General features: G+C 38.6%; 1 protein-coding gene across 5 annotated transcripts in view; it reads right to left on the bottom strand.

The window, feature by feature from the left end:
- Positions 1–10299, bottom strand: part of LOC137944276 (protein PTST homolog 3, chloroplastic) — a 41948-nt gene extending 31649 nt beyond the window's left edge. For 2 of the 5 annotated variants that reach the window (XR_011110800.1, XM_068789911.1), the window contains exons 1-4: positions 10145–10299; positions 9424–9567; positions 7892–8088; positions 6648–6861 (exon numbers count right to left, since the gene is read on the bottom strand). Coding sequence is in view for 1 of the 5 variants with exons in the window: in XM_068789911.1 (XP_068646012.1) it covers positions 6648–6861; positions 7892–8088; positions 9424–9567; positions 10145–10263 (674 nt within the window). In the remaining 4 variants the exon portion in view is untranslated. Of the gene's footprint in view, positions 1–6647; positions 6862–7891; positions 8089–8636; positions 8688–9423; positions 9568–10144 lie in introns of those variants that run through there. The other 3 variants (XR_011110802.1, XR_011110801.1, XR_011110803.1) reach the window with 3 other exon arrangements.
- Positions 10300–12311: the final 2012 nt, after the last annotated feature.

Below are 12311 nucleotides of genomic sequence, written 5' to 3'. Positions count from 1 at the left end.
GTGAATACCACTTGGTTCGTTGAGCTGATGTTTGTCAACCCCTCCACCTTGGCGGACTTGGCATTAGAAATGTCACTAGCACAAACTCCGCCCTCCTCAAATGGGTTTGGAGATTCAACTCCTCGCCCTTCCTGACTTGGCGAGCCATGGTTGCTGCCAAAGCCAACCAGATTGATGGCTGGTGGATGGGAGGAGTTCGTCGCCATCGCCTCTCCCCAATCTAGAGGAACATCTTCCTGCTTCTCCCTAGGTTCGCCTCATCGGTTAAATGCTATCTGGGCAATGGCACCGGGATTAAGTTCTGGACCGACTGGTGGCTAGGCGACAAACCGTTGGCAGAATCCTTCAGCCACCTCATTGGCCTCTCCAACTCCACTATTGCTATTGTTGCTGAGGTTTGGTGGAGTCCCAGAATTGGAACCTCCAATTCCGGTGGTGACTTACTAAAATTAAGGCCCTTGAGGCTTCTAACCTTCTTCCGACCCTTGCAAAAGTGAAGCATGGACCTTTGATGCTAGACCAACTCATCTGGACTCCCAACTCCAATGGCTCTTGTTAGAAGATGGGCTCAAGCCCACAAGACCAAAGAGAAGGCCCACATGTCCAAGAGAGGTGGCATGATGGTAAATAAAAAGTCATCTCATAAAGATGGCACTGATGTAATTAGTTTAAGTTTTTTGTCTCTTCTTCACTCTTTTAGGGTGAAGGGCATAATTTTAATATTTACTTTTATTCATTTATAAATAAAGCTTCAGGGGGAGGGTTAAGACACGAGCCCATAACCTCATTTTTCCTCCTCAACATGCCTTATCTCCTTTTCTCCATGGTGTAATCCATGGAGTCCTGAAAATCAACATGGTATCAAAGCATAGATTTTCAGGACTCGTAGCTATGAATTTTTAGTATTCAAATTATTTGCTTTTCTACTCCGAACTCATTTTTCTTCTACTTTGGTATTTTGATTATCATCGTCTCTTTGTTGCTGTTCGTTCAAGACCTTCTTGTTAATCTGGTGCTCTGCTACCTTCTGGCTCGTCTTCCTCCGCAATATGGTTGTTGGAACTCTGGCGTCTTCAGTCCTTCTGGTATTTTTTGGCATTGCTACTATCTGCTGATTACAGCAGAGTTTATACACACGATGAAGTTCAAAACCAAGTTTCAGTTGACTGTTTTTACCAAGCTGGTGATCTTTATACATCAGTAGGCATTCACGAAGGAAAAATTCCCCAAAGGAGGAAGCAATGATGAATTGATGAAACTAACTTGCGTTGGTCAAGTATAGGAACGGAACGGTGCTCTGCCGTTTGCTGATCCAACGACCAAAAAACATTAGGCTTATGGACAGCTCCATTAGGATCTATAGTAGACTTGGCATTCTTCCGTTGGCACTTGGGATACGTGACTTTCTGTCAACCATGAGAATTGGCTCCTTCGTTGCTAACAGCGCTCTCATCCTGCTCTGTGTTGTTTCACTCCTTCGTCGTCAATTGCCAAGCAACGGAGAAAAAAGGCACTGCTTGTCTTTCCTGACATTGCTTCCCTCGACGTCCGCCGAGAAAACAGTGAACCAGACAACCAAGGCAACTCGGACCAAGTTCCAAATAGAGCACGTCTTGTTGATTATACGTGTTGATTCAAATTTCTGTCTACTCACTGGTATCGGATTCATTCCAAGTTAGTCTCTCCGAAATTGTATCATTACCTCTATTCTGAAGAAGCATCACCATATTGTTGTCGTGCATTGCTAACGAAGTCTCCCTGATCCAGCGAATTAATCTCTACTAGCCATTTATTTAAAGAGATTTATCCAGCGATCCAGTCAATCCCTGGCTGTTTGATTGCAGATCGTCTATTTCTGGAAGAACAAGATTTCCACCCCAAGCTGAAGTTTCACATAGCTTCGCTGTTCTGTGTTGTTGTTTTTTATTGTTCGGACATTTTCCTTCGCACATTGTTGTTGCTCCTGTTGTTAATCCGGAAGATATCTTTCCTTCGCTGGCTTATTCCTGTCTCAGCTTGATCGTTGCGGAGGATTATACATGTTGTTGATTTCTCAGCTTATCTCACAGCTGGCTGACTGCTCTTATTTTCAAGTTTTTGTTTGCTGATTATTTCCCGAGCAACAACTCCGTTGCTGTTGCTGTTGCTGTTGCTGAAGATGACGACACCAAAACTCTGCCAAGTTCTGTTTCCGGTTTCTGTTATTGCTTGCTGGGAGAGAAGAAAGGTGGCATTATTACCAAGTGCAAGTAGAATATCTCTCCAAGTTACTGCCAGTTCTGCTACCACACTGGCATCACAAGGAAGACGAATATACACCCTCTGATTTAATTTAATTGCCGGACCAGACTCAGACCAAGACAGCCACCATTATGTTTGTTGTTCTGTCAGGTTTAATGGAGTAAACTCGGTCCAGGTCAGCCTGACTCGGCCATCTCAACCCGGTCTCTTGACTCGGTGTGACTCATTTATTGACACAAATTATTATCTTGAATTTTTTGGCAGCTTATTACTCGGTCAGCGTATTATTTGGTGCACAGCTTTCTGATGGACTCGCAGCGGATTATTTCATGCATCCTTATTAAGGACTTTTATTACTTGGTAAGTGTTATTTGGGCCCTGGCCCTTTTCCGTTGTTGCTATTGTGTCTCTTGGACTAAGACATTATTATTGAAGAAGGACTCCTCGATTGCTGATGGTTGTCAGCATTGGTTATTCTGATGAAGAAAATAAAGCACATGGTAGCTCCCACCATCTTATCTTTCTTTGATTCCCATTACCCTCTTATTATTTGTTAAAATCACTTCTAAACAATGACTATAGACCCACTACCTACAAAGTATAGGAGTGTGCCCAACATCCAGCTTGAATCAAGTCTATTTTTCACCCAAGAGATGTTTTTTTTAGCTACCCTTAGAAAGTGAGTAGACTATGCCTCACAGTTGGGCTACTTTTCTGCCTTTGAAATTGAGCAGAGAGTGTTTCAAACTGTGACCATTTTGACTGGAGTATGGAGTTTTGTCATATGGCTAGGAGTGATTTTTCTTCTCTCACTATTATATTATGCCAGCTAAGTCTCTTGGTAAAGAACAAAGAGATCACCAGTTTGAGGGGGAGTATTGGAAAATATGATGTAATTGAGGTGGACTGCTATTTTATATGCGAAGATCGTATCCACCATTTGTAGCAAGTTGGGCATTTATGATGTTCTCTTACCCAGCTTGAGGGGGTGTTAGAAGATGGGCTCAAGCTCACACGACTAAGGAAGGCACACACATCTAAGAGAGCTGGCATGGTGGCAAACAAGAAGTCATCTCATAAAGAGAGAGGTGTGTTAGGAGATGGACTCAAACCCACATGACCAAGGAGAAGGCCCACAAGTCCAAGCGAGGTGGCATGATGGCAAATAAGAAGTCATCTCATAAAGATGGCAATGATATAATTAGTTGAAGTTTCTTGTCTCTTCTTCACTCTTCTATGGTGAAGGGCATAATTGTAATATTGTACCTTTATTCATTTATAAATAGAGCTTCAGGGGGAGGGTTAGGACACAAGTCCATAACCTCATTCTTCCTCCTGTTTTCTCTCCAACATGCCTTTTCTCCTTTTCTCAATGGCGTAATCCATGAAGTCCTAAAAATCAACAACTCTTTCTCGGCTGCCTCGGCCTATAACCTGCAATACATCACCCCCACATCCAACTCCTGCCACCCTGCCGCCACTACTTAGCGCCTTGTTGCCCCGCCACATGCTCAATTCTTCACTTGGGTTGCCTACAGAAGCAAGATTCTATCCTCCAATGTGAAAACTCCATACAAGACTCCCTGTGCAACTCGATGCCTGAATCAATCAGCCATGTGCTTCTTCACTGCCCTTACGCCCGTGACATATGGTCCAATTGGCTCCATAGGATTGGCTTCCTAACCTGCACAACACATGACTTCCCCTCCATGATCCACTCCCTCCTAGGTTCCCGGCTGCCAAAACTGGGTAAGTTGCTCCTATCCAGTTGTGTGGGTTGCATCCCCTTGTCTCTCTGAAAGGAGAGAAACAAAAGGAGATTCCAACTAAAATCGACAGATGCCGACGCCGACTCTCTTCCTGAATCCATCGTCAGTCAAGTCTCCTCCTGGCTACTCTTGAGTAAGGAATTCCTTCACTTGCAAGGCATCCATCTCCAAGGGAACTGGAGACTCACAACTGCGATGGCTAGTACCCCCCGGCCTCCTACTATGGAAGCTTGGTAACCCCCTCTGATTGACTACCTCGAGTTGAACTTCGATGGCAGCACTCTGGGCTGCCCTGGTTCTTCTTGATTCGGTGGCGACATCCACTCTGACGATGGTACCCTTCTGGTTGCCATTGTCGGCCCCCTTGGTGTCTTTGACTCCACCTCTACAGAGCTCATTGGCCTTCTCAATGGCTTCATCATCTTCCAAGATTGATTTTGTAGTCCCCTTATTGTGAAGGGCGACTCCAAGGTTGTCATTAATTGGTGCGCCAAATCAAGAATTCCCCCTTGGAGACATTGGGACACTTACTTAGATATTTGTAATAATGTTTCCACTCTTGATTGTACTTAGACCCATGTTCCTCGGGTAGCAAAATCACTTTGTTGACGGTCAGGCCAAACAAGGCACATCCCTTCAATCCTTTGCTGTGATGGGAGGCGCCCCCTAGTTTGTACTATTTATAGTTCTGCTTAAAAAAATACACTATTCATTAAATAAAATAAAAATCAAAGTCTTGGGCACTCTCAAATATTTTTTGGGTATAGAAGTGGCAAAGGAACAAATCAGGAATTCTCCTATCTCAAAGAAAACACATACTTAATCTCTCAAGTGAAACAGGATGGTTGGGAGCTAAACCGGTTGATACACTTCTAGAAGTTAATCTTGATCTGTTTGATGATAATTCTCCTTCCTTGAAAGATGTTACTTCTTATAGACGACTAGTTGAAAAACTCATATATGCTACAATGACTAGACCATATGTACTTTCATTGTAGGACTGGTTAGTAGGTTTAGGGAGAAGCCAAGAAAACTTCATATTGAAGTTGTGCATAGAATACTTCATTATCTAAGAGGAAAACCTAGAAAAGGACCATTTTACAAGTGCCATGGTCACACCAAAATAATGGGATACTTTGATGCAGACTATGATGGATCAAAGAGTGACAGGAAGTCAACTACTAGTTTCTGTACATTTGTTGGAGGAAATTTGGTAACCTGAAGGAGTAAAAACAGAATGTAAGATTAAGTGCAGAGGCAAAACATAAGAATTATGGCACATACTGCATGTAAATGATCTCGATACACTCCCTTTCGTCAGAATTTGGTGCACAAATAGGGTTACCAATGGTTATGAATTTTCACAATCAAGCCTCCATTTTTATATCTAAGAATCTTGTCTTTCACGAAAGAACCAAGCACATTGAAATAGATTGTCATTTCTTTTTTTATTTTTTGAGAATCAAAGACTAAGTGTTAAGTGGGAAAATCATAACTCCTTATGTGAGAATTGAACATCAATTTTGTTTTATGAACGAATTGAACATCAATTAGCAAATATCTTTACTAAGACATTGCTTGGAGCTCGTTTTGATATTCTTTGTCCCAGGCTGGGATTATTTAATGCATATATACCAACTTGAAGGGGGGTGTTAAAAGATAAGTTAAGTGGCATGCGGTTTGTGCTTAAAATGTATAGATTGTAGTTACTTGAGAGTGTTGAGGGCATTTTGTAATCATGTAAGCCTTTTTTATTTAAGTGAATAGAATACCCTAAGAGGTGTAGCCCTCGAGTTTCAGGGGTTTGCCCTCTCTTGAAATGTGACTCCTCTTTTTCCTCTCTTTCTTCTCTTCCCATCTTCTCTCTTTCTCTCCTTCCTTCCTCTACTCTTCTTCTTACTCAATCTCTTAACTTCGAATAATCAAACCTTAAACTTCTTTAGTACAATGAGGAGACAATCAATATGTCAATAGTATAGCTAGATAGGCATTGTAAACCAAAAAAATAAAAGAAGAGTAGAGGAAACAGAAGGAAACTATTAAAATATTAGAGGAAAAAAGTATACGAGAGAGAAAATAAGAGGGAGGAGAAGGGATAGGCTAACCACCACATGGATCAATCCTCCTGCTTTTATTTTCATGTTATATGAAGGATACTACAAAAGTACCTCATTCAGAAAAATGGAAGTTCCCAGGATAGCTCTGCCTGAAGAGCACTAGCAGAAACTGTTAGGTACCCAACACAGAACAGATATCATACATAACATTGCTAAAACTGTTGTTTGCTTCGATACACTTGAACTTATCAGCGAGTTAACAGGTCAAAGATTAAAAATGGTGGAGAGCAATTATAGAAGAAAACAGCAACAGATTGACTGAGTTGCGTGTAAGTTCAACTGCATGCCACCCTTGATTGATAATGTTTATCTCAAGTTCCATAAACCTTAATAGACAAAAATAGCCTAGTAATGAAAGCATGACCATGATTCAGTGTCGTGTACCACAAGAAAAATAGTCATCATAAAACTATTGGCACACCTACATTTACAACAGGAAGAGAGAGAGAGAGAGATTAAGATTTCTTCCCCAGACAAATAAATAAATAAAGAGTGTGCAGAACTCCATTAAGATAATAACCTGTTAGTATTGTCATCTACTGCAGCCTCCAAGGAAGTGATGCGACCCTTATTCAACTTTGGCATTGTCTCAATGGGAAGGCCTTTATTTTGAAAGTCTATGTCAACTTTTCTTTCAGAACATCTCCTGCCTTCTTCATCATCATTTGAAGATGATATTAAAAATCCACGATCTAAGCTGCTCAAGGAATGATTATTGCCAACTGATAATGTACCTAGAGATTCATATGTATTAGTTTATAAATGCTGCAATCCATATTTTCAGCTTCTGGGACAAAATAAACATGAGATGAGCATTAGAATAATTCTTCATGATACTTAAACTTAAAAGAATTGACAGAAATTTATGGACTACATCCACATATGTAGTTACTTCCAACCAGAATCACAATTCCAATAATCTAGCAGAAGGATACGTATAGTTTGAAAAGTCTTGTCAATAGGGACAATAGTGAATCTATCCAAGGGTTTTCACTACTGTACTTGAAATTTGGGCCAATAGGTAGTGGCCATTAAAGCAACAGTTTGAGCCCTATCTAATTAGATTTTTCTTTCGAATTGCAGCTTTCATTAGTTAGCTGAAAATTTCAATAGAAATGCTACAACCCTGCTTTTAATTTTTCCTTACATGACAGCCTTTAGCTGTCATATGTTATATGTGCCATGTGCAACTATAGATATTGAACAAAATAATAAACAAATTTGTCAAAATGTGCTTCACATTGTCGGGGTAGTTTTGGCAGTTAATTTGTAGGTCTTAATTCATAGGTATGTGCTGAGGGATATTTTTGTAATTGGACCTAATTTATGCTTAATATATAAGCAATATCCTTCTTCTTCTTCTTCTTCTTCCTTCTTCTAGTTTTTCTCTTTCTTATTCACTCTTTTACTGCAAACCTCATAAATATTCTGTCTTTCCCTTCTTTAACTCATGATGTTACATAGCATAAGAGCAAAAAAAGAACCATCTGGTCCACCTTCAAAGATATCCAACTCTCCACTATGAAGAGATAGACTAATTGGTCGGTCTTCAGTCTTGGGAGGAAAGAGGTTCGATTTCATATGCAAAGAAGCGTTAGTCAGAGTAACATTATCTTGTAGATATTTCAAACAATGACGAAGTACCTTCAACAAATTCTTTTGTTCTGCAGTCCAAACCTTCTACAAATATATAAGGCAATCAACAGATACTCAGGTTCATTCTAAAGAGGGAAAAATGTATGATATTACAAGAAAAAGGCAAACCTGATGATTTATTGCTAAGACAACTTTCAATGTCCTGAATTTCAGCTAATGGTTCCTTTGGATTGGCTAACTCCATTGTCACACTTGATGAAAGTTCTACATTTCCCACTTCAATACACTGATTCTCCGAGGCACTCAATAGAAGCTCCTGCATTAGCTTGTACCCTCGCCTCCTCACAAGGTATGCAAGGTCCTTCCTATGAATTTTGCAAGATAACACCAAAATAAAAACACAAAAAACAAAATTTGACCCAAAAAAACATGATATGGGCTCTCTACAGCTAGGCAGCTAGCCCCTTCTAAATAAGCATGACATGAAAAACATACAGCTCAGCTGGAAATGAAAGATTCGCATTTAATATTCCATGGTTCTCATAATGAATATCCAGGGGAGACTAATGCTTAGAGTGTGCAGCAAGTTCCTTACGTTTGCATCTTATTATTGGTCACTTTTGTCATATCCAGCTTTTAGTAGGATTCAGACACTCAATGGACATTTATAATTCAGAAAGAATAAATTGCCTTTTTCTCCGATATAAAGGTACTTGTTTCTTCATTATAGAATAAATTCCTTCGGTTACATTTCATGAATCCAGATATTATAGACAACTGCTCCTCTTTCTCCAATTTGCAGCAGATTAAAAACCTCAAAGACTAACAAAAAGTAAGAGGATCTGATATATCCTAAGCAATTTCAGTTGGTCTGTTACTTTGTCACTATATGCTAAGGCATGAGAGTTGCTACCTGGTACATAGTGTCGAAGGTCTGACAACAAAGAGCTAGCATGGGGAAGCTGTTTACTGTAGTTCAAAAAAAAAAAAAAAAAAAAAAAGGTAAAATAACAACTATTACGATCATTTGCGTATGGCATGTTTTATTGCCAGTCAAAAGCTTTGACATGGATAAGCTCAAAAATCCATTGTCGTTATTTCTTAAATAGTAAAAATGGAGGCCCTAAAAAATAATGAAGAAAAGTGGCACAAGACAACTGGAAAGGGATACCTCGTCTTGGTTGGATATTTGGTGGAACCTACATCAGCCTTATCATTATAGATAGTAGAGCAGTGGTGGTAAGAATAACACACTAAATACACTTATCAAAAAGAAAACAGCATAACACACTAAAAGACCTACAAGGGGGGCCTCAATATAGATGTTATTAATCATCTATCATGAAGTGCACTACTTCACTTCTGCCTGTTCTCTTGCATTGCAACCTCCTTCTCCATCAAAAACCCACAACCACACACACAATGGAGAAAGAAACAGAAAGAGACAGAGAGAGATGGGGAGAGAGAGAGACAGACAGACAGACAAACAGACAGAGACAGAGAGAATTGGAGGGCAATGGATGCATTTCAGGGTTATTCGACTTTAAGCACAATAAGAGGCCACTCTACTTATCACAAAATTCCCATCTAAAACTAGACAAAACATGGAATATTAAAATGGACAAATTGAGATAGAGATCATGGAACATGCAGTTAAAAGAAAATGTAAAGATGTTCAAAAACTAGAAAAGGAAAAAAACCTTCCATGTTGACAAAGCTCTTTTATGGTAGGCACAGATTGCTCCGGAAGCCCAACTGTAGATATAAACTCTAGGAGATCTCTACATAGCTCCTCATTGGTCTTAGTCGGTCTTGATGCTTTGACCCTCTTGTTACCCCTGTCACTGAAATATGTTTAACAACTCAATAATTTCAATGAATCAACTAACTAATAGGTTAGAGAAAAAAATGCTTCGTAGTTTAGTTGAAGGAGACCCATTTGTTTTTCTGGTTTACAGCTCAGGGAAAGGAAAATCGTCAAATGAGAATGTAAATCATGCTCTATTAATCGCTTGTTCATAAATACAAACAGAAGTTCTGAACATGAAGATGCAATCAAGCTAGAGATAGCAGCTTCAGAAAAGCAAATAAGCAAAGAAGATAAAAAAAATTATTGCCTATCAAAAGAAGGGCCATAAAGGCTTGAACGGGTTATAAGCAGAAATAAACGCATCTTTCCAGGTCGTATACCGTTACTCATCAAATGAATCGATAACAAAGAAACGAAAAATTCAGAACATCAAAATTCAAAACCCACGAGCAAAACCAAACTAGTAAAGGTTGAGTAAAATGCAAAACACTCTACGAGACAAGCATATGAACAAACATGTTAAAAAACTCAGTGGCAAACATTAGTAGCGGAATCATTCTTACTCACATGAAATTTAAACAGAAAAAAGATTTCAGCAAAGAGCGAAGAACCTGGACTTCTCGGCAGAGCAAGAAATGATCAGTTTCCTACAAGACGGAAACGGTGGGCCTAGAAACGAATAGCATTTAGGCGGTATAACGCAAAAGTTAAACAAGTGAGGTATCGCCATTAGACAGTTTACCCTACACCAACATAGATTTGAACCAGTATCAAGAAGAGACAGAAGACAAAAGGTTGGTGGAGTGTTCTAATACGTTGTTGTTTATCGCTGTTCCGCTCCACAGACAATGGGGTCCACACAGTAAAGATTCTTTTTTTCTCTGCTCGTCTCTTTCTGGTAGAGGTGTGGCTAACGCGGTACATGAGGCGTTGTTTCTTTTCTCTTATGGGTTTGGTGCCTAGAAATTTAGAGGTTTCGTGTGAACCTCCAATAGATTGAAATGATTGGGTTGTTTTGTTGTTTGTAAAGAGCAGGTAATCTACTAGTGTAAGCTTCGTCAAGACCCATGTAGTCTACTAGTGTATCTCAAGCAGGTCAGGCTGAACTAAGGCAAAAAAATCTATAGTTTAGTTTTGTTAAATTCCAGAGCCTTAACACATGTTATACTTGGCTTTAGTGAGAGTGGTGAAGAGAGAGAAAAAGAGAAAAGAAGAACTAAAAAGCTCGAGAAGAGAGGAAAAAGAGAAGCTTATTGAAGAGAGAACAGAGTCTTAAGGAGAAGAGACTCCCTTGAATTGGGTACAACCTTTCATCTTTATTTATAATGAGTAAAAAATATTGCATAATAACAAAAAAATACATTATCCATATAAGAGTGGAACAAAGACTCCTAAATAAAGAGAAAAACCAAACTAGGGAAAAGGGAAAGTTAATATGAATATAGTACTATTTTAAAACATGTATAAATACAAAAAAATTCCTATCTTGGAATAAGAACTATGAAATGGACCAATTGGAATTGCGTTTGTAAAGATGTCTACAAATTTATTCTTGGTTGGAATATAGTACATGTTAATGATTCCAGCTTGTACCTTCTCTCAGACAAAGTGCTAATAATTATTTCAGCTAAATCATCTCACTTATTCCATGATGTTAGACCTATGGAAAAATAAAAAATCATGTTGATCTCCAGTATTTTTATGATAACAAAATGGGTACCTTGAAATTTTGCTACTAGCGGTGTTATTAGTGTGATTAGACGTAAAAACCTTTTGACACCTACATTATGCGACCTATGGCAAAGTTCAAGCAAAAAGAATGATAAATCAAGTCACCAAGTCAAAACCCAAAGCAAAATGACCTTGAAGATTATTGCTAAGAAGAACTTACAAAAAAAATATGAGTGAAGAATTGAAGACTTAAGAGTTGAGTTTAAATTATAAATCTTAAGAATTTTAATCATGTAAGTATATAGTCATCCAAAATTCTGATATTTAAGCACATATTTACATTGGAGCTTTAGGACACCTCATGTTTTCATAACCATGCTCAAAATCATCACATACAAAGGTTTTGAAATCATAACACAAGTTTTAGCCTTTTCCCAAAACTAAAATATCACTTGAACTCAGGAAAAAACTTTAGGACGTACTTTGTATTCATACATGTTTTAAAATATCATATACATCTTTTCAAACATGTTAGAGCACTTAGGATCATTCATTCCCATGTTTTTAAAGTTCATTTAAATGAATTGGCACTGGGAAGCACATAGGTCAAGCTTATAAAGCATGATCAATCAACCTAAGTCAATCGATTGATCATCCAGAACATGGTCATATCATGCTATAAAGCATGATCGATCATCCCTTTTAAATTGATTGATCAATATTATCTAGGGAAGCAGAATTTATATGGAATGATCAAGCATCCCACCAGATTGATCAATTAGACATAATCTTCCCTATCAGTGACATAAAGCATGATCTATCATTGGAAGATCACTGATCAATCATACTTGTATTGCACAAACCAGATGGAATTTCGATTGATCGATCATCCACTGATAATGATTGATCAATTTAATTTTCTAGGACCAATGACAACTTATTAATTGATCAATCCATCAATTAATAAGTCACATCCTGACAGAAAAATAACCATTATGATTGATTGATCGATCAATCACTTTATAGTGATCGATCAATCAACAAATTGATTTTTGAAAACGAGCAAAAAATTGCTAATTTGGCTTGAGAAACTTATAAATACCACTC

Source organism: Aristolochia californica, unplaced genomic scaffold (assembly GCF_029961685.1).
Source record: "Aristolochia californica isolate CCGP_79_NKW_82.1479 unplaced genomic scaffold, dmAriCali1.0.hap1 SCAF_11, whole genome shotgun sequence".
In the NCBI taxonomy this organism is placed as follows: domain Eukaryota; kingdom Viridiplantae; phylum Streptophyta; class Magnoliopsida; order Piperales; family Aristolochiaceae; genus Aristolochia; species Aristolochia californica.
The sequence above is the reverse complement of the archived record's forward strand: the minus strand, read 5'-3'. Positions and strand labels throughout refer to the sequence as shown.